General features: G+C 47.6%; 1 protein-coding gene across 6 annotated transcripts in view; it reads left to right on the forward strand.

Moving 5' to 3' along the window:
- Positions 1–22,284, forward strand: part of LPIN1 (lipin 1) — a 70,464-nt gene that overhangs the window by 15,776 nt on the left and 32,404 nt on the right. For 3 of the 6 annotated variants that reach the window (XM_069580202.1, XM_069580203.1, XM_069580204.1), the window contains 9 exons: positions 5,318–5,518; positions 6,310–6,405; positions 9,224–9,531; positions 12,317–12,442; positions 14,554–14,658; positions 18,198–18,327; positions 19,661–19,979; positions 20,983–21,076; positions 21,744–21,934. In XM_069580202.1, coding sequence (XP_069436303.1) covers positions 5,327–5,518; positions 6,310–6,405; positions 9,224–9,531; positions 12,317–12,442; positions 14,554–14,658; positions 18,198–18,327; positions 19,661–19,979; positions 20,983–21,076; positions 21,744–21,934 — 1,561 coding nt within the window. In that variant the 5' untranslated portion in view covers positions 5,318–5,326. The remainder of the gene's footprint in view (positions 1–5,317; positions 5,519–6,309; positions 6,406–9,223; positions 9,532–12,316; positions 12,443–14,553; positions 14,659–18,197; positions 18,328–19,660; positions 19,980–20,982; positions 21,077–21,743; positions 21,935–22,284) is intronic. The other 3 variants (XM_069580205.1, XM_069580207.1, XM_069580206.1) reach the window with 1 other exon arrangement.

A 22,284-nucleotide genomic window follows, 5' to 3' on the forward strand; every position in this document is an offset into this window, starting at 1 on the left:
GGCTTTGTCTCCTGAGGACACCTTAAGATAACAGTCGTGGCAGGAACAGAGAAGGGCTAAACTCCATTTGAGTAAAAGATCAAGAAGTCATTTATTAAAGCAATTATCCTTCAATTAAAAAATAAATTAAAAAATAAAGAAGTCTTTTATTTCCCATCCTTGGGGCAAGGGAGAACACTGCACATGCTCAGAAAGACTTCTTGGGGTCAAAAGGAGGGGGCACCACCCCATAATATGTGATGCCAAGAACCCTCCCCCCCAGCCCCCATAGGCCTCTGGGTTGGAATTCTTGAAAAAAGTAGTACGTGGGTGTTAGAGAGGGTCCTATGGTAGGTCAGGTGAGGAAAAAGAAACCAGATAACTGGCCAAAGGAAGGCAAAGACCCAGAAGAACTGCCCTATGTAAACGACTTATCTGCCTCTTTACTCCTCGTTACAGGGGACACCCACACCCTTTCTCTCCGGTGTGCATCTCTGCCTTGCTTCTGTCTTAACTAAACCATTTCTCTGTGAGCTCTCCCACTGGTGCTGTGTCTCTGATAATAAACTTTATACCTGTTTTTACAGTTTTCACCTTCTTGAGAAATGCATTTATCAGTAGGGACAAGAGCCAAGGTGAGCTTTGTTCCAGCCACTGTCTCTTGCTGGTCTAGTGGCTGAGATTCTTGGTTTTCATCCAGACCACCCAGGTTCGATTCTGGGCAGGGAACTAAGATCTCACTTCAAGCTACTGGGCACTGCCGCGTCTCTGAAATCACAAATAATTGTGAGGTGCTAGTGAGTGCTCTCCTTTTTAAAAAATTTTCAATGCTCGGTTCCAGCTGGCCTAGGGCGTAGACACTGACAGTTCCTAGGCGCGTGTTGGCAGGTGGGGCCCTGGCTCAGTCATTTGTTAAGGATTATAGAACAGATTTTCTGCTTCGGAATGGAGATATTTTCAGATTTGCAAATAAGTTATTCAATAGAGAGGGTAGCTAAAGATCTCAAAGCAACTTCTGATTATTTGTGGTAGAAAAAACACGTCAGCCCACCCATGGCCCGCTCACAGGGGAAATCCCAGGGCTGGAAATTGAGGAATTGATGTCTGCCTCTGTCTTGGTTGTGGAGCTCGCCTGAGCCATGTCCCACCTCTGGGCTTATTTCTTTAAAAAGAGGATGTTGGGACACGAGCTCAGTCAGGATCCTGCCAGCTTCAGAATTCTCAGTTTCTGCCCATTTACCTTGAATTTACTCATTGGTGGGCGGGGAAGGATGCTTCGTTCTCGAGGACAAGAGCACAGATCAACATTTCATTTAAATTAAGAAAGATGCCCTTCCAGTTGCTAAGGATTGAAGAGTGCAGCCTTTATCTTTGGATGATTGGAGCTGGACCTGGACCTTGCAGGTCACCCGGGCCGGTATGCTCGTTTGACAGATGAGAGGCTAGGACACAGAGCTGGTAATACCATCCAGTTATGAGCGTTCTCTTTCTTATGAATAAAAAATGCCTATCAGCAGGTCCTGAGGCCTTCTCAGGAGCCCTGCCAGCGGAGTGGTGATGTTGGCCTAGGTTCAGGACTGCAGTGCTGGGGAGCGGTTATTCAGGGGTCACTGTCATTCAGGGTGGGCAGAGCCCATATGTGACGGTGGTGAAGTTGGAGGAAGCCATGGGGGATGGGAGAGGGGCTCAACATAACCAAAGCCAAGGTCAGATTCCAGGTCGGTGACCTTGGGCATTTGCTGCATTGCACATTTGCTAGTCCTTCAGTTTTCCTACCTGAAAGGCCTTATACCTACAGGGTTATTGTGAGAGTCACGAGAATATGACAGAAGGGCCTTCCCAGGTGGCGCTAGCGGCAAGGAACCTGCCTGACAATGTAGGAGATGCGGGTTCCATCCCTGGGTTGGGATGATCCCCGGGAGGAGGGCATGGTAACCCACTCCGGAGAATTCTTGCCTGGAGAATCCCGTGGACAGAGGAGCCTGGCAGACTCCATCCCACAGGGTTGAACACAACTGAAGTGACTTAGCACGCACGCACACATATGACAGAAATTGTAAAAAAATGTTATTATACTGCAGGCACTGCTGTCTCATGAGCCCAGTATGTTAAAGTCCAGGTTGACCATTGTGGTGATGCTTTCCTTTTATAAAATGACTCCCTAGAGAAAGTGTCAGAGTTGTAAATAGTCCTTTTCTCTATGGCTCAGGAAATGTCCCGCCTCCCCTTGTGCATGGAGTTGGTTAACCTGTACCATTAAGCCAACTTAGAACGTGTGTGATTTTATGAATTTAGGTACCTGGGCCTTAGTGAGTGGTGGAGGCTGTGCAGCTGGGCAGCAGGTCTGTGCATCTGAATGTGTTTACTGAAGGTTGGCTTATTTCTGCATCTGAGGGAGGAAGTGTATTAATCCAGAGAACGTCATTTAAAGTTGTAGCATGAGCCAGAGGACTTTCTCATGCTCTTTTCTTTGAGGGTTTTGCTCACTGCTTCAGTCTCTGGCTTGTTCTGTTAGAATCAAATCAGCAGTTCTTGTTTGCATGCAGGGCAGTTGACTGATCACTTTAGTGCTTCAGTTTCCTGTTTTGGGAGCAGGGAGAGTCGCAATCACTTCTGCTTATGTTGTAGGGGTTGAGATGAGAGGCTCATAGAAGGGAGTTTCTTCTCTTTTTTTTTGGTAATTGAAAGGACCAGGCTTGATCCTTGGCCTCAAGGAGAATCTGGCTTCACTGAGTGACATGAAAACCACATGGCAGAATGGACACACATCAGAGCAAGAAAGTTCACAGTTACAAGCTGTGTAAATGGAGGTTTGCCAGGGCCAGGTGGGCACACACGTGCCGTGGCGGCTGCTGGAGTCATTGTAGGGCTCCTGGGTGGTGGTCAGTGCGGTCAGTCCCATGAGCTCCTGGTTAGATCTGCTGAGGAATCTAACCTGCTTGAGGGCAGGGAAACCGGCCAAGGGCTGGGGACCCGTCAGTCGGAAGTCACGTTGTGTGACCTCTTGGTGCTCAGATGATATTTGAAACCACGTGGCCTCACGAGTCCACCAAAGTATACAGAGTGGAGGGGACAGAACTCTGTGGACTTGGCCCTGAAGTGGAGGTGCTACTGGAGCCGGAGGAGGCAGGACTCGGCAGGGACAAGACCGTGAGCCACACCCCCAGGGGTAGCTGGGCCCGTCTGAGCGTCTGAGTCCCATCAGGGCGGGCGACTGGCATCTGGAGGCCGGGTGAGGCCGTTTGGGCAGCTGGGCGGATGCGGGTCACACTGGGGTGGCCGGTGGAGCCCTAGCTGTGAGGAGAGGACCAGGGCCCAGCGCCGTGGGGGCTCCCGTTGCTCCGGCCCCCAACGTTTGCCTTGTTTCTTCCCTCACTGCCGCCCTTCAGGCTCGCGTCCTTTCTTGTCCGTGCGATCATCAGCAGCTGCAGATTGGCCTGCCTGCCTTCAGGGTCTTTTCCTGCCAGCCTTCTCTACCTTTTTGTAACCGCAATGCTCTTTCTAAGTCATGGATGAAGTCATCATTTTGTGTTCTTGAGTCCCCAGTGGCTTCCCATTGCGACCACGTGCTGGCCCGTCTCCTGGCAGGTGTCAGCTCTGGTCCCCCACTGTGCGTTCCCACTGCAGGCGCACATCTCTCCACGTGCAGTGTCCTGTCCGCCTCCCTCTGCCAGTGAGCATCCCTGCCCTCCTCCCCGCCTGCTAACTGCTAGCTCCTCCGCAATGGCTCTTCTCCTCCCCTGGACAGAATTCCCTCAGTTCAGTTCAGCTGAGTCGCTAAGTCATGTCCGACTCTTTGCCACCCCATAGACTGCAGCACGCCAGGCCTCTGTGTCTGTCGCCAACTCCCGGAGTTTACTCAAACTCATGTGCATTGAGTGGGTGATGCCATCCAACCATCTCATCCTCTCTCATCCCCTTCTCCTCCCACCTTCAATCTTTCCCACCATCAGGGTCTTGTCAAAGGAGTCAGCTCTTTGCATCAGGTGGCCAAAGTATTGGAGTTTGAGCTTCAGCGTCAGTCCTTCCAATGAATTTTCAGGATTAATCTCCTTTAGGATGGACTGCTTGGATCTCCTTACAGTCCAAGGGACTCTCAAGAGTCTTCTCCAACACCACAGTTCAAAAGCATCAATTCTTCGGTGCTTGGCTTTCTTTATAGTACAACTCTCAGATCCATACGTGACGACTGGAAAAGCCATAGCTTTGACTAGATGGACCTTTGTTGGCAAAGTGAATTCCCTCAGTGTCTCCTTAAAAGAAGCCTCACGGATGTGCATTCTCCTTCTCGAGCCCAAGTCGCTCTTGGGGGCGGGAGCCTGTGTCTTTTGAATCTGTCTTCCCAGCACCAGGCCCCTTGCAGAGTAGTGGCCCTGGATGTTTGCTCAGGGGACTCCAGTGGGTCAGCTGTGCAGACAGCCTGAAGCCCGGCTCAGATATCCCTCAGAAATGTGAGAGCATGGGGCAGGCAGGCAAGGCCCAGGGTGGAAATTGTCCAAAATAAAAGTCTTTTTTTTTTTTTTTCCTTCTCAAGGAAAAAAAGTCATTTGTCTCTAGTAGTATTATTAAATACCTACTCTTTTGGGCTTCCCTGGTGGCTCAGCTGGTAAAGAATCCACCTGCGATGTGGGAGACCTGGGTTCGATCCCAGGGTTGAGAAGATCCCCTGGAGAAGGGAAAGACTACCCACTCCAGTATTCTGGCCTAGAGAATCCCATGGACTGTATAGTCCATGGGCTCACAAAGAGTCAGACATGACTGAGTGACTTTCACTTCACTCTTTTTGATGTGGTGGGGAATATGAAAGATTTCACGTACAGTCTCTCTTCTCAAGAGTCTGGAGATTTGGTTTGTAAAACCTGCACGTGAGTTAGAGCAAGAACCGTAAGGACGGTGTCACAGGTACTGTGGACTCGGAGAGGAGCGGCCCAGGGACGACTGAGACTAAGCCTTGCCGGGTGGCCGGGGTTTGGGGTGGGGGTAGCTGAGTGAGGCGTGGGAGTCCCATTCCGGTAGAGCAAAATGCCCTGAGCAGGGTGTGAAGTCGAGCGTGCGGTGCACACATGTTCATCCTGACTGGCTCTAGGCAAAATGTCAGTCGCTCAGTTGTGTCTGATTCTCTGTGACCCCATGGACAGTAGCCCACCAGGCTTCCCTATCCATGGGATTCTCCAGGCAAGGATACGGGAGTGGGTTGTCACTTCCTTCCCTAGGGGATCTTCCTGACCTAGGGATGGAACCTGGGTCTCCTGCACTGCAGGCAGATCCTTTACCATCGGAGCCACCTCTGGAGCTGAATTAATTGCGTGTGTGTCTCGCTTGTGTCTCTGTCGCCCAGGCTCAGACCATGAACTACGTCGGACAGCTGGCGGGCCAGGTGTTCGTCACTGTGAAGGAGCTCTACAAGGGGCTGAACCCCGCCACTCTGTCGGGATGCATCGACATCATCGTGGTCCGCCAGCCCAACGGGAGCCTGCAGTGTTCCCCCTTCCATGTGCGCTTCGGGAAGATGGGGGTCCTGCGCTCCCGGGAGAAGGTGGTGAGTGGCCTGAGGGCAGGGGCAGCGTTATGTATCGAGCTCCTCGAGGACCCTGACAGTTAGCTCTCCTTCGGGAAGGCTGGTCCTTAAATTGGCAATTAACAACTGTTCTCGTTAACTGTGACTGTGTCAATTTCTCCAAGATTTATAGTGGCATAAAGCAACTATTATTTATTAAGCTCTGGGGAGGAGGCGTCTGGCATGCAGGAGGCTGGCTAGTTTCTGCTCTTTGCTGTCTGGGGCCTCAGCTGGACTCGGGGTTGGAGGCTGGACTCCTCCGTGGATGCTCTGGCTCACTGGGTGGGTGGTCCTCAGCTGGACTCTGAGCTGAGGCTGTCGTCCAGAATGCCTCTGTCCTCTCCACGTGGCCTGGGCTTCATTATACCGTGGTGGCTGGCTGCAAGGGCGAGCCTCTTGCAAGAGAGGGGGCCAGGCGAACTAGCTTCAATAGTCACTGCTGTTGTGCTCAACTCACTGGGCGCCACAAGCCTGCAGGGATCCAGGGGATGATGGAGGAGGGGAGTAGACTGTTTCTTTTTGGCTATGACGTGATGTATGGGATCTTAGTTTCCTGACCAGGGATCGAAGCCATGGCCCCTGCATTGGAAGCGTGGAGTCTTAGCCACTGGAGCACCAGAGAGGTCCCCTAGACGCTGTTTCTCAATGGACCAGATTGACCTGTTGAGATTAGGGACTGTGAGATATTTGGGGATGTATGTAACTGAAGTGTGTAGAGACCTGGGCATTCCCTGTGACGTTTCCTGTCGTGGTGAAGTATGTTTTTCCTTCAGGTTGACATAGAAATCAACGGGGAATCTGTGGATTTGCACATGAAACTGGGAGATAATGGAGAAGCATTTTTTGTTCAAGAGACTGATAACGATCAGGTAAGGACAGCTGGATGATGCTGGCATGCATGCTCATTCAGTCGTGTCTAACGCTTTGTGACCCCATGGACCCGCCAGGCTCCTCTGTCCGTGGGGTTTCTCCAGCAAGAATACTGGAGTGGGTGGCCGTTTCCTCCTCCAGAGGATCTTCCAACCCAGGGATCGAACCCAATCTCCTGCCTTGGCAGGGGGATTCTTCACTGCTGAGCCACCTGGGAAGCTGGGTGGTGATGCTTACTTCCTAGTTTTGAGCTTTGTGGGACGCTTCTCTGGGAGATGGAGGAGAAGTGCAGGTGCCTGCTGTGTGGGTCAGGGTGGAGGAGGAAAATGGCTTTTCCCTGTACCAAGGGATCGAGCCACAGGGTGGGTGTGTGGTGTGACATGTCGGTCCCCGCCTCCTCCATTGTCCAGGGAGACAGAGGAGCTGAAGGATGCTGGCCTGAAGCCATCATCCAAAGCATACAAATTATACTTGTCTGTCAAGTCTCGAATGGCTGAGTGACCAGATCACAGTAATTTTTTATTATTAAAAACTGCTTAACAGCTTTATTAAGATGGAATTTTTATACCGTGTGATTTATCCATCTCATGTGTGCAGTTGTATTTTCACAGATACCTGCACTGATCACACAGTCAATTTTAGAGCTTCTTCATCATCTCAGAGACAGGCTATCCCCTCCCCTCTCCCTAAACCCCAATCTCCCCACTACCCTGAGCCCTCAGCAACCACTAATCTACTTTCTGTCTCTATAGACCTCCCTAATCTGAGCTTTCATCGGAATAGAATCTCATGGTTTGTGATCTTTTGCTCCTGGCTTCTTTCATGTACCGTAATATTTTCAAGAGTCACCCATATTGTGTCTGTGTCCATACTCCATTCCTTTATTTGGCTGAGTAATACTCCACTATATCTATAGACCATGTTTAGTCTCTTTTCATGTGTTGGTGGACACTTGGGTTGGTTTCTACCTTTTGGCTGCTGTGAATAATGCTGTGTACAGGTTTTCATATAGGCGTATGTTTTCACTTTGGGGAGTTTGTACCTGGGAGTGGAATTGCTGAGTCATTTATTTTTGTTGTGCAGTTGCCAAGTCGTGTGCAACTCTTTGTGACCCCATGGACTGCAGCACGCCAGGCTTCCCTGTCCCTCACCATCTCCTGGATTTTGCCCAATTTCATATCGATTGAATCAATGATGCCATCCAACCATCTGGTCCTCTGTCACCCTCTTCTCCTCCTGCCTTCAATTTCCCCCAGCATCAGGGTCCTTTCCAATGAGTTAGCTGTTTGCATCAGGTGGCCAAAGTATTGGAGCTTCGGCTTCGGCATCAGCCCTTCCAAAGAGTATTTAGGGTTGATTTCCTTTAAAATTGACTGGTTTGATCTCTTTGCTATCCAGGGGACCCTCAAGAGTCTTCTCCAGCAACACTGAGTTTCACACTGAGGAGCTGCCAAGCTGTTGTCCAAAGCCGCTTCGCCGTTTTCTGTTCCCAGCAGCAGTGCGCGAGGGTTCCGATCTCTCTGCAGCCTCATCGTTACTTTCTCTCTGGCCTTGTGGTTCTAGCCATCTCAGTGGGCGTGAAGTAGTATCTCATTGTGGTGTGGATTTGCATTTCCCTGTTGCCATGATGTTAAGCACTTCTTCCCATGCTTATTGACCTTGTGTATGTATTCTTTGGAGAAGTATCTGTTCAGATCCTTTGATCATTTTTTTAATTGGGTTATTTGTCTTATCATTTGAGCTGTAACAGTTCAGTATATAGTTCAGAAATAAGTCCCTTTTATGATTTGTTAAGGGACTTATATGATTTATAAGAGAGATGATTTGTAAAGATTTTCTTCCGTGGTGTGAGCTGTCTTTTCACTTTCTTGATGTTGCCCTTTGAAACACAAAACTTTTCAGTTTTGATGAAGTCCGTTTTATCTGCGTTTTCCTTGTGGCTCATGATTTTGTCGTCATATCTAAGAATCCTTTGCCAAATTCCAAGTCATGACGGTTTAGCGCATGTTTTCTTCTAAGATAAACCATTTCTTTTCACTCTTTCATTCACTGAGAAAGTCGCTTTGAAGGGATCTGATGTAGTAATTCCTCAATAAAATCCTCTTGTACTGGTTCCTTTATGGGAAGATAGCCTGGCTATCAAGGAATGGCTCTGAGTAGCTTCAGGCTTTAAAATGAATATCCACAGTTTCAATCTCAGGACAAAACCGTCCCAGTCTTTGGTTTCTTTCAGTCTCCCCGGAGATGTGACCTATTACCCACCCTTCCCAGCCTCAGCCTCACCTTCCAGGTGTGGATTTTATACATGTAGTACCTGATTTGATGTTCTCTAAGCCTCTTAATTTTATTTGGTATTTGGCTACACCAGAAAAACTTTCTTTAAAAATTATTATCATCATCTTAACTCAGTGTGTATTAAAAATACACATATGCATTCTCTTTGACACACACACACTGGAGTACAAAATTGAGTTCATCTCCCAGGGTATTATAATAACTCCAAGCTGATTTTTTCCTCTTTTCCCTGGAAATTTCAGACCATGTTGAATTTTGGTAGTCTGAAATGACTGAAAGTTACTTCGCTTTCTTATAATCATGAAAACGCAGGATTCAGTACAAAATGGCATTTAGTGACAAGTTGACTTTATGACCATCTATCAAATCCTGCATTTGGTTGCCCTGTGCTCCTCATTGCACCCCTCCATCTGTGCTTGGACCCCTGAATTAATGCTGGCGGGCTGTCAGCACCGTTCCAACCCTTAACCACCCGCCCCCAGCTAACCTGATTCCTTCTTGGACATGTTTGCTGCCCTTCAGGAGGTGATCCCCATGCACCTGGCCACCTCCCCGATCCTGTCGGAAGGAGCCTCGAGGATGGAGTCCCAGCTGAAGAGGAACTCCGCAGATCGGATAAGAGGCCTGGACGCCAACACGTCAGCCCAGGTCTCCCCTCCCAGTGAGACCCCGTCAAGTGGCTCTTTAGTGAAGAAGCGCAGGAAGAGGAGGAGGAAGTCGCAGCTGGACAGCCTGAAAAGGGACGAGAACATGAACACGTCCGAGGATGAAGACATGTTCCCCATAGAGATGAGCTCGGACGAGGAGGCCGAGCCACTGGACAGCAGTAGGTAAGTGTCGGGGACAGAAGGGGCGCACTAGATGAATTCAGTGTTTCGGATGGTCCTGTTTTTTTAAATTGATGTATACCTGATTCACGGTGTTATGTTAGTTTCAGATGTACAGCAAAATGATTCACTTAGATGTGTATATATTCCTTTTCAGATTCTTTTCCATTATGTTATGATAAAATATTGAGTAGAGTTCCCTGTGCCATGTAGTAGGTCCTTGTGAGCTACCTATGTTGCAGATAGCGTGTAAATGTTAATTCCAAAGTCCTCTCCCCTGCTTTCCCCTTTGGTAACCATAAGTTTGTTTTCTATGTCTGTGCTTCTATTTCTGTTTTACAGATAAGTTCATTTGTATCTTTTTCTCTTTTAAAGATTCCACATGTTAAGTGATATCAGATGGTACTTGTTTTTCTCAGTTTGGCTTAGTATGACAATCTCTGGGTCCATCTGTGTTGCTGCAAATGGCATTATTTTATTATCTTTTAAGTCTGAGTACTATCCCACTATATATAGGTTCCACATCTTCTTTATCCATTCATCTGTCGATGGACCTTTAGATTGCTTCAGTGTTGGAGCTGTTGTAAATAGTGCTGCTGTGAACACTGGGGGACAGGTATCATTTTGAATCATGGTTTTCTTCTCTTATGTTTGCCCAAGAGTGGGTTTACAGTAGAAAGATTTTTATAAATGTTTCCCCCACTAACACACACACACAGAATTTCTTATTTTTCTGTTAATGCATTAAAGACTGAATTTTGGAATCCTGCAGGCCCGATTCTAGAGTCACATGAAGATGGGATGGACGTTGTAACCGAGACAGGATTGATAATAGCCTTGGTGATAACTCCAGCCTTCCAGATCAGAACCAAGAAACGGGAGCTCAGGAAGTGAACACTTCATTCACATAACTGTTGTTTCAGAACCTCCTTATTCTCACTTGAGCACCAACTATGAGCCCAGCAGTTGGACCAATTGATAGCCGGGGGCTGACTTGTGATAGACTGAGGGCCATAAATGAATCTAGAACATGATCAGTTTATCCACAAGCAAACTTTTCCTTTTCAGTTTTCATGAGGCCCAAAGTTGAGTTGGACACGTGTTTTATTTTTCTTTGCTTTTAATAGTGTGGTGAAATTCTATTTCTGTGAATTACTATTTTGGTGAACAGTGCCAGTTTTAAACGCCAAACTCATTCAGATTTTTATGCAATTCATTGTAATTTATGATGCCTGTTTCTGTGTCTTGTTAACGCAGAAGAAGGGAAGGATGGATAACCGAATCACTTTAGTGTACATGTGCACCTGACCCAACATTGTAAATTAACTGTACTTCAGTTAAAAAACAAAAGGAGGAAGAAGAAACACAGAATTCACCTCCCGCTTTGTTATTTAGAATTTTTGTTTTTCTAGCTAACACGTAAAGGCCTGTGGGCAATGTTGCTTTACCTGACTGCGGCCTCTGCTTTGCTGTGGGCTCAGAAGCGGATGGTGGTTGTTGTTGAGTAGCTCAGTTGTCTCCGACTCTTTGCGACCCTGTGGACTACAGTATGCCAGGCTTCCCAGTCCTTCAGTATCTCCCAGAGTTTGCTCAAACTCATGTCCGTTTAGTCAGTGATGCCATCCAACCATCTCATCCTCTGTTGTCCCCTTCTCCTCCTGCCTTCAGTCTTTCCCAGCATCAAGGTCTTTTCCAGTGAGTCAGCCCTTTGCATCAGGTGGCCAAAGTATTGGAGCTTCAGGTTCCACATCAGTTCTTCCAGTGAATATTCAGGACTGATTTCCCTTAGGATTGACTGGTTTGATCTCCTTGCTGTCCAAGGGCCTCTGAAGAGTCTTTTCCAGCACTGCAGTTCGAAAGCATCGCTTCTTTGGCTCTCAGTCTTCTTTATGGGAGGGTGGTCAGGCTTATTACAGTCACCTGCCCTGCATGGCTTTTAATTGCAGAGTTTAGTGTCAGATGTTTGAGGTCACATCAAAAGCAGAGACAGGTGGCCTCTGCATGGGTAAAATAGTGAGTCGTATTTCTTATTAAAGCATGCTGTGCCTGAAAGGAGGTAGATTTGCAGCCATTTTGCAAGTATAAGACACAATTGGCTGTGTCATTTATTTATTGTGCTGGACGAAACATTATGTCCGTTTGGCCATTCAGGGATTTGGTAGCTCAGTCGTGCATGGCAAGAGTTTTATAACCTCTGGGACCAGTTTTGGGTGCCATCCACCTCTCAGGCTTTTGCGAGATGAAGTATGAAAGATAAATCTGTAGGACCTACAGTGTAACTGGGCTTCCCTGGTGGACAGTGGTAAAGAATCCTCCTGGCAATGCAGAAGATGCGAGTTTGATCCCTGGGGTGGGAAGATCCTCTGGAGGAGGAAATGGCAACCCACTCCAGTATTCTTGTCTGGAGAATCCTATGGATAGAAGAGCCTGGAGGGCTGCAGTTCATGGGGTCGCAAAGAGCTGGATATGACTGAGTGACAGCACGCATGCACACATAGTGTAACTAACGATAACAAGCAGTGTGGTCATCAGGCCCCTGTCTAAGTCCAAGTTCTTAAACAATCGTTTTCCGGTTATAATTCAGCCAAAGCGTGAACATATGAAACATTTCTCTGAGTAACTTTTTTCATTTCTACTGCCCAGAATATGCCTGGGGTTATACCAGGAGATCATGTTGATCTACAAAGCATTAGAGATAAGGAGAAATGGAAACTTGCCTTTATTATGTATCTATCAGTAAAATCTCTTTGACTTTGATGTTTTTTGTTTTTTGTTTCTCTTTTTCCAGAACTCTTCCTGATGATATACCTCCATTCCAAGAAGATGTCCCTAAGGAGAGCCATTCCCCTGTCATGACTTACCCTCAGTCAGCCTCTTACCCTAATTCCGACAGAGAGTGGTCACCCAATGCCAGGTGAGTGTCTGGTGTGTGTCCATGTGTGTTTCCCTGTCCTGGTCCAGAGGATTCCGAGTCAGTCACAGGAGGCATGCTTCACAGTGAAGTCTACGTAAGAAAATGAATAGAATTAGAACTCCCCCAAATTCAGCTTATGCTAGAAGGTATAGATCAGGATTAAACACGGAACATGGGCAGATCATAAACTTCTATCTAGTAGCAAAATCAAACCGCAGATATGAAAGGGAAACCACGTGTTAAGTTACATAAAGCTTATTGTCAGGGGGAGAAAACAGTGACAGCCTTCTTTTGGATACTGATCCCTAAAGTGAGATTTCAGGAGCAGGGCAGCTGCGTCAGGGGCCCTGAGGTCATCTGGGGCTGTGGGAATGATGCTGTCTTCCCCCGCTGCCCTCAGTGATTTTGGTTTCCCCGAAATGGACTCTCAGGGGCCATAGACTTCCAGGATGAGGTTGAAGAACCACAGCTGCTCAGTGTGCAGAGAAGACTCTAAAACATTTCAGGCTGTGAAGCCTGTGAGGACATGTGAGCCCTTCTGAGCAGTTTCCAGAAGGACTGGGTAGGGGACAGATCTCAAGCATGTGGGGATGATTATCACCCCCGTCGGGACAAAAATTGATTCTTGGGTGGCAAAAAAAATCTTAGATATTACAATAGCCATATGACCTCCAAAGGGGCATAGTAACATAAGCAGACGTGGAGTATATTCAGGGCATTGCAGTTTCATGGTGGAGGGAGGGCTCTTAGGAAAGGAAAGGTCTCAGGGGTCTGGCGAGAATGCAGAAGAGACGGACAGCACTGGTCTAGGTGACAGTGACCTGCTCGGGTTACACGTGCTCCTAACGTGTCAGGGTTGCTTCTGGTGTCAGAGCCCCCACATCCTGGAACATGCTTCAGGGCTTCCCCCCTGAAGTATACACGTCTCCCAGTTCCAGTTTGACTGGAGTGATCTCATTAATGAGACTACATGGTCATCGCTGTGCGTCGAAGTTGAGGTTGGAGAGAAACAGACGCATCACATGATAGTGAGTGGACATCAGCCAGGGTGGGACTGGAGGCCTGTGGAGTCCCCTCCCAGGGGTCTGTCCGTCCTCAGGCCAGCCCTGTCTGGTAGAAACATAATGCTAGATACATATGTAATTTAAAATTTTCTAGTAACCACCCTTAAAAAGTGAAAAGAAACTGATAAAATGAATTTTGATGATTTATGATGTATTTATTAAAAATTATTTTCAAGTAATCAGATATTTTTTTTCAAGTCATCGTTTGGTAAAACACTGTGGAACTGTTTCACATTCTCATTTTCACAAGCCTTTGAAGTTGTGTATCTCATCATGTACAGACCCTCTCAGTTTGAACCAGTCACACATCAAATGCTCACAGCCCCATGCAACCTGTGGCTGTCTTACTGGACTGTATAGGTATAGAACCTATATAGGTTCTAGAACCTCATACATTCTCTCCCACGGTCTGTGGAGTTATAATCCTAAGGAGGGAAGTACATAAGTACATAGTACTTTAGGAAGAAAATTATGTGGAATATTTAGAAGTCACTAATAGGTAGAAAACTCTGTTCAAACATTCTACATTAAGTTTAAGCATTTAAAGCAAATCCTTTAAACACAATCCTGAATACGTTTCTCTGTCTCCTCTGTTTTGCTCTGTGAGTCCAGAATAATAACCATGTCGGGTGAGGTGATCTGACCACGGTTAAATGAAATTACAAATTAGAATAAATAGACACGTATCTATACTTGGGTTTATGTATTTTCTTTAAGAGACAATTGCCAGCCCAGATTACCAAACATTTTGGAGTATGTCATTTGATTAGGCACTGAACTCTGACCCAAGAAAAGCAATTCATTATGGGCCTGCGGATGAAACAAAGTGAAACAGGCGTCTTGGCGGTTTTCTGGTTTCATGGTTAAGAAGACTGTGTTGATTTCTCTGTGATTTCAACATGTGGTCCCCTGCCATTGTCAGCTGCCCAAGTACCTTCACCTTCTTATAGTTGTGAGAGCAGTCAAATAACTGATAAGAAATTTTATTTCACTGAATTGACCTCTGATTTCTCTTTCTTTTAATGTGGATCACGTGGTATGCTGTAGCCTGGTAGATTGCAGGAGGCCCCCCCCTCATCTGGCGGTTGCGGCCGAGGGCGGTCTTTCTAGCTCTTGCCCTCCACAGTCTTCCCACTTCCACGCTTCGGAAAGGTAGAGGGGTTATTTTCCCGCTGTGGATGTCTTTATAATAAAAACTTTAACTCTTATAAATAAGTAAGTTTTGCCATTAACCAAATTACTTATGTGGAGAATCTGTATAGATTCTTGGAAGTGAAAATTTTGATCTAATCCTTACCAATTTATTTATCCACTAACCAAATTACTTATGAAGAAAATACGTATAGATTATTTCTTTTCCTTTCATTTTAAGCACTTGTAGATGGTTATATTTTTTAAAAGTACTAAGTTTGACTCTGGAAATTAGGGTTCGAGTCCTTTCTAATTTTGTGATGTGCTTTGAAAAATAGAATAAGGAATTGAAAATTGGGAATATGATCTTTGTGTCTGCGGTTGTTCAACAGATAAGTTTACAAAACTTTTTTCAGGTATCACTTAAGCATGTCTGCCTGCCCATTTAGTCACCCAGTCATGTCCAACTGTGACCCCATGGACTGTAGCTCTCCAGGCAAGAATACTGCAGTGGGTTGCCATCCCTTCTTGAGGGGGATCTTCCCAATCCAGGGATTGAACCCAGGTCTCCTTCATTTTAGGCAGATTTTTTTTTTAACCATCTGAGCCACTAGGGAAGTCCCATCATTTAAGCATAAGGAGAGTTATTGTAACTCAGTAAAGAGCTTATAGACTTTCTGAGTAATATGATCAGATGTGTCCACAGTATTTGTAGAATAGAATTTTGGAGAGTAGCATAGGATGGACCAGAAGGTTCAGAATGCCTAGGTTAGCATAGGATGGACCAGAAGGTTCAGAATCCTAGGTTAGTGTAGGATGGACCAGAAGGTTCAGAATCCTAGATGAGTTTTCATTTGATGCAGAAGCCATAGGTTCCTGCCTCCATTCCCTTGGAATTGCCCACACTTTGACCTGCCTCCTTTGTAAAAAACTTAAGCAGTGAAGCTGTGATTAACTTCTGCCTGGGAAACTGTTTTTCTTTTTGAAGAACCAAGTCTCGGGATATATTTAATACTTCCCTCCCAGGTTATGGGTGCAGAACAAAGGCCATTTTAAAATGAGGTCAGCTAAGTTGTGAGCGGTTATATAACTGATGTGCCTAAATGGGATTTCAGCAAAAAATGCCAATAGCGATTATGGCTAATAAATGCATTATTGATACAGATCGGTCAGTGTGACCTTGAAGCTTACTTTTTTGAACAACCTTTGATCTTGAAAGTCTCATATTTGATAATGGGCAATTTTGGAATCCTCTTTCTCATCAGTCACACTCAAGTGTCAGGAGTCTCTTCCCTCGGTTATGTCCCATCTGTCTGAATTCCCTCAACACTCAGCACAGATGGTGTGTGTGTATTTGGGTGCAGCATCCTTCTGTGGGGCTGGTGTGGCTGGGAGCATGTGACTGAGGGGTTGTGCGCCTGGCGTATGGATCACACAGGGCTCGGTCCTTTGTGAATCTGAATTTGCCCACCTCAGCATCTCGATGGCTTGTAGCTTTCATCACAGGATCAGATGTTAAGGATTCTGGATTTGGGCAGGATGATGGAGGCCTGTGTTCAGTGTTTACATTCTCCTAGAGCAGGGATCCATAAACTACAGCCCGTGGCCCCAGTCTGGCCCACCCTCTGTTTCTGTAAAGTTTTATGGGGCACAGCCAGTTTGTCCACATACTGTTTGTGGCTGCATTTCCACCACAAGGGCAGGCTCAAGTTGTTGCCGCAAAGACCACATAACCCCCAGAGCGTGGAGTACTTGCTGTCTGGCCTCTTGTAGAGGAAGTTTGCTGACACTTGGCTCTAGAGCAGGCTCAGTCTAGAGGGCTTTACTTTAGTGCAGTGGATACTGTTCCAGAGAATTGTTATGGCAAAATAAAAAAATATGTTCCTTTTAAGCAAACAGTTTGAGGTTTGGGTGCTGCGCTGATGAGGGCAGGAAGCCCGTTACGATGGGTTTCCCCCTTGATGCCTCTGGAGAATCATCCAGGTCAGAACTGTCGGCACAAGGCCCCCTTGCTGGAGGCCGCAATGCTCTCTTTGCACATTTCATGGTCCTAAACATGTAATTCTGGACACCTCGGTGCCAGAAGAGGCTTGACCTTCAGGAGTAAAGCAGAATTAGGAAACTGGAGGAAGCAAGAGCAAGGAGGTGATAAACACTTTCTCTCTCAGATGTCTGGAGGGCCCAGAGTTCCTTCTCAGGGGTTAGCTTTCTGAAGGGCATACTGTGTGTGTGTGTGTGTAGAGGTGTCCCCTTGGTTACACACCACAGTATTCGATCTCAGGCTCCTCCTGCCTCAATGTGGCAGACTGGCCACATCAAGCCTGAAGGCTGCCACATGCCTTTCCATGGATGGAGGGTGCGGATGCCAAGGGAGGAGGGACCAGCCCGTGTCTACTTCAGTGTGAAATGATGCAGAGGAGCATTGAATCTATTTGTCTGAAAGGCTGGACTAAAGACAGCCAGCGTCAGTTTAGCCATTAAGGGTCCCCATCTGTCTGAGACAAGCTGTGGTTCATCTACGAGCTCACCTTGTTCCAACAGGCAAGTTCTGTCCCCTCGGAGCTGATGTCTGACTCAGGCAGATACGTGAGACCAAGCACATGATGTGAGGTGCTTGAGAGAGCCCATGTGAGGTGTGAGAGAAGGTGGAAAAGGAGAATTGCAGGGCTTGCTTTCTCATGTCATTAAAACTGTTGTCTGAAAGGAAAGGGTATAGGAGATCAAAGACTCAAATATTCAAGTGGGTCTTTTTTTCTCATCCATATGTTGTTTAGAAGGCTCCAAGAATTTTGTACCTAAATCGATGGTTTCTGTGGTTGGAGAGAAGTAAGACAGCTCGGGTCTCAGGAGAGAAAAATATAGAAAACGTGGAGACCCGAATGCAAGTCACAACCACTTAAAAGCTCGTTTGAGAATTAAGCCTCATGCTGTGTTGTTGTAGGAAGAGTTTTAGCAAATAGGAATCTGGGAAGTAGTTCTTGAAGATAAAATATTTTGCAGAATCTCAGCTCAGAGAGCCCTGCACGTTAGTGAGTTACTGGTGGCATCCAGCATTTGTGGTAAAGTTGACACATGATCCACTTTCTTGTTTTCAAAGCCGGTGCAGATGTATAAATATCTTCAATATAGGATGTGATGGGTGCATGTCCGAGATGGCCTGGACCTATTTGCAGCTGCGTGAGAGTTGAGGAGTTTGGTTTGAAAATTGGGCTTGCCAGGAGCCTTGAGGTCAGAGAGAGGCCTGCAAAGATGGCAGCAAATGTTTTTCTTCCCTTTTCCATTTCATCTCTTTTTTTCCATTCCCCCCCTTTAAATGCTACTTCTTATCTTTACTTGGAATTGGGCAGCAGGTTGGGACAAGGTTACTCAAATGGGGAGTGCCTTCTCCCGGGTGCGTGTTCTGTCCACTCCTGGTGGCCACAGAGGGGATAGTCACAAAGCTGTGGTCACAAGGCAGTGGTGTGTTGGGGCCATTTTCTAGGTTCTCTGAGAATGCTGGGCACAAAAACATTTCCAAAGTTTCTCTTCCCACTTTAATCTTCCATTTGTGTTTCCTTAAGTCCTTCAGTTTCCCGACCCTCAACACCTAAAAGTGACTCAGAACTGGTCAGCAAATCTGCGGATAGGACAATTCAGAAGAATAATCTAGAAATGCTCTGGCTCTGGGGAGAACTGCCCCAAGCCACAAAGGTAGGTTTTTTTTTTTTTTTTTCCTTCCTCATTTCTGCCATCCATCAAAGGTAGTTTCTGAAGACATGAAATAGTCACAATCTTTTCTTTCAAGAAATTTTATTTCATATTCCAATTTCTTATAAGAATCTCAAACTATATTATGGTATTTCAAGCTGGGTATTTGTAAATACTGTAACACCCTTAGAAGATGATACCACCTCTTGTATCCCCAGTAAATCTTTGTGATGTGAATAAATAAATGAGTGAGTAAGTGAAGACTGAAAGCATTTCTGTGATAAAGAGACAGCTCTTTGGAGAGTAGGTCTGTTGAGGCTGAAGCTGTGGGTTCATTCCCTTTCTAGGTTATATTTAGCTTTCATGGAAAATGCTGATTTCCCTGCCTATAAGCGGTCGTGCTGACCCAGCCAGCCATCTTTACAAATGCATGTCATCTGTTGCTGGAGAAATGGCACAAATGTGCAAACCCATCACTTTGGCAAAACAGTTCCGGCCACAGATCCACTATTGCATTGTTTTCTTCTGTGCTCAAAGCTGTAGGATCAGATGCAGAAATGCATACTCGCTCCCCGCTTTCCAGCCCACAAGCTGCGTTTTGATTTCTGTTTGGATAAATCTTTTCCATAACTGGCAATTCCTTGGAGAGTTAACGTCAGAAATGCCCTTTTCCCACTCATGGGAACCAGCCACCAAGTCTGCCCTTGTTCACTCACGTTTTGGGGGTGGACTTCATTGAACTGTAACACACAGGCAGAGAAACACCCAGATCCTGAGTGCCAAGATTGAAACATCTTCACTTTACACACTTCACACAGGTGAATGTGTCCACGTGACCTGCATCCAGACCAGGACTAAATCAGAACTTGGAAGCCCCCTGACCCTTTGCAATTCCTGTTCTGACGCCTCCCCCCCAGTAATGATAAACCCAATCTTGGCTTTAATAGCAGAGCTTAGTTTTGCAAGGCTCGTCCTGTTACCGTGTGTCGTAATTCACTTTCAGCACCTTGATCGCCCTGTGGTGTGAATACATTCCCCTTTCTCCTGCTGGACATTCGTGTTAGATTGGTGGTCTCATTCACTCACTCCCTCACTCCCTCACTCACTCACTCCCATTTGGCAGTTAATGTTTTATATGAAAGTTCATTTGCTTTGGAAATACTATCCTTGGTTTCCAGACTTTTCAGCAAGTGTGGGAGTCACCAGGTACGCCACCCACTCCCACCCGCCAAGGCTTCACTGTGTCCTTTACAGTTGTGCCTGCCCAGGGCCCTTTGGTTGACTCGACTCTTCGCTGACCTCTCTCTCTGTCTCCCTCCCTGCCCCTTTGATCCAGTCCTCACCACACAAGATGAAAGAGTCCAGCCCATTGAACAGCAGGAAAATCTGTGATAAAATGCACTTCCAAGCCATCCACAGTGAATCTTCAGATGCGTTTAGTGACCAGTCACCAACACTGGTCAGGGCGTCTCCGGTGCAGCCACTGCTGGAGCAGAACAAGCCACAGACAGAGATACAGTTTGTGAACGAAGACGACATTGAGGCTTTGGGAGCAGCAGCACCCCCTTTACCCACGATCGAGGAGCCCAAAGCCCCTTCTGCCCACACTGCCCCAGTAGCTGCGAGCAAGACGGATTCGCCTTCCAGGAAAAAGGGTGAGAAAGCCGACACTTCCCAGTGCCTTCCTGTGCACTGGGGGCTCTGCCCACCACAGCCTCTTCCCCCAGCCAAAGTTCAAGATTCTTCAGAGGGGAGACAGGACATCTCTCTTGTTCAGTCCCTTGCCCTTTTGCTGGATGTGTGTTTTCTCAGAATTGAGTTATAGAAAATCTGACCTGAAGGAGGCCTCAGGGATGGTGCAGTGATCCACCCCCACAGCCCTCCACTGGACAGGTCAGGGATGCTGGGGTCCCCCACGCTGGGACTGCACCAGACACTGATGATGAAGCTAGTCTGCACCCCGCTTTCCTTGCCCCTGGTTTCCCTCTAGTGCATTGCCCTGTGTTAATTTCTGCATACCGTGTATCACTGTTTCAAGTGATTACTTGTTTTGTTTTTTTGCCTGACTTCCGTACTAGAACATACGTGCTCTGTGAGGTCAAGAATATTTCTGTCTTTTTACCTGTTTCCCTGGTGTTTCGTATAGTGGTTGGCGCATGGTGGGGGCTCCATACATGTAGTCAAATGCCCACCTGGCTGCCTGTCCAGACCAATGACATGAAGCCTCATCTGTTAGCTGCGTGGCTTTGTGCGCGGTGGTTCTAGTCTGTATGAACCGATGATGTAATTCTTTGGCCACAGTAAACTGGAAGGGTGCAGTCTTGGTGCCAGGGGCCAACAATGTACCATATAGGAGGCTTCAGAGTACTGATGGGGAAGTGCTCAGTGAAAGCTTTGCTGTTTAGTGATAATAATAACAAAACCAATACTGATAATAATAAAAATACCCATCACTGTGTCAGTGTGCTGAGTGCTTAGTACCTCTCAGGCCCCTCCCAGCTGGGGAGCTGAGGCTCACTGAAGCTACCCGACTCACTCAGTGGACCCTTCTGAGCAGATCTGCGCACGGTGCTCAAGTGCTCTTTCTAGAGAGGCTCGGAAGTCTGTGAGGTTGCATCTGAAGAACGGTGCTCTGACCTGACCCGTGTGCCTTTTCAGACAAACGAAGCCGACACCTGGGGGCTGACGGCGTCTACTTAGATGACCTCACAGACATGGATCCCGAAGTCGCTGCCCTGTATTTCCCCAAAAAGTAAGAGCCCTTTTTATGCTTCCTATGTTTTGTATATGTTAACCTGGGAGCCGCTTTTTCCTTATATTTGATTAGAAAGTGAGTGAGAAAAAGCTGCAGGAGTTCCATGTTTTACCGTGAGGAGCAACCGGTCAAAGCATGGACCCTGTGTAGACGTGAGGGCATGGCTGTCCCCCCCTCCTGGGATGGCTTTTGAGCCGGGGACACAGGTCCGAGGCCATCTCCCCAGGTACACCAAGGTGATGTTGCAGCGGTCAGTGATCCTCATCCCAGATCAGCTATGCACAGCCCTGCCTCTCCCCAGGGCAAGTCCCCTGGGGCCTTGGGGGCCCTGTGGTCTGGGATTTCCATCATTTGTGGGGAGTCCTGGCTCCGCAAAGGGCGTGACAGGATGGTGGCCTCTTGGGAGGGCATGCTCTCTATTCCTCAATTCCAGTGCATTTGGGAGAAAAACGCAGGGAGGCGTAGGGGTTTAAAAATGGTTATTTTTCCTCCTAAGGTCATTCATGTAGCTCGTGTGCCTGCCGTGGCGCCTTAGTGAGGGTCTGCTGGGATGACATCTCTGTCCCTCTCACTGCCGGGGTCACCTGACATCTGAGTGAGACATCTCCCACCCGCCAGGCTCGGGAAGTCCTCCTCACAGCCCCTCCCTCTCCTCTCCTTCCAGCGGAGACCCTTCTGGGCTCACGAAACCCGCCAGCGACAACGGAGCCCGCTCCGCCAACCAGTCCCCTCAGTCCGTGGGCAGCTCTGGCGTCGACAGCGGCGTGGAGAGCACGTCGGACGGCCTGAGGGACCTGCCGTCCATCGCCATCTCCCTGTGCGGGGGCCTCAGCGACAACCGGGAGATCACCAAAGGTACCGCGCGGCCGCCGCCGTCTTTGAGCCGGCAGCGCCCCCTGCTGGCCGCCGGCTGGACCGGCCCGAAGCCCCGGGCTCATGAAGGAGCGCACGTGACTCCCTGTGGCTCAGGACCCAAATGTTGCTGCTCGGTGGCGGCTGGCTGACTGACCGCAGTGTTCTGCAGGGCACACACACAGGCGCCCCAGGCGACAACAAGGCCACTGGGTCACTGGTCGTCAGGCGTGTTTGAGCACAGCTTGTGCCCGTCCTGCAGTGGGGTGGGGCCCCGGGGTAGTGGGAACGTCAACAGTGGGAAAAGAGTGCTAGCAAGTGTACAGAAATGCTGGAGGAGGGAGGGGTGTCTG

Source organism: Ovis canadensis, chromosome 3 (assembly GCF_042477335.2).
Source record: "Ovis canadensis isolate MfBH-ARS-UI-01 breed Bighorn chromosome 3, ARS-UI_OviCan_v2, whole genome shotgun sequence".
In the NCBI taxonomy this organism is placed as follows: Eukaryota; Metazoa; Chordata; class Mammalia; order Artiodactyla; family Bovidae; genus Ovis; species Ovis canadensis.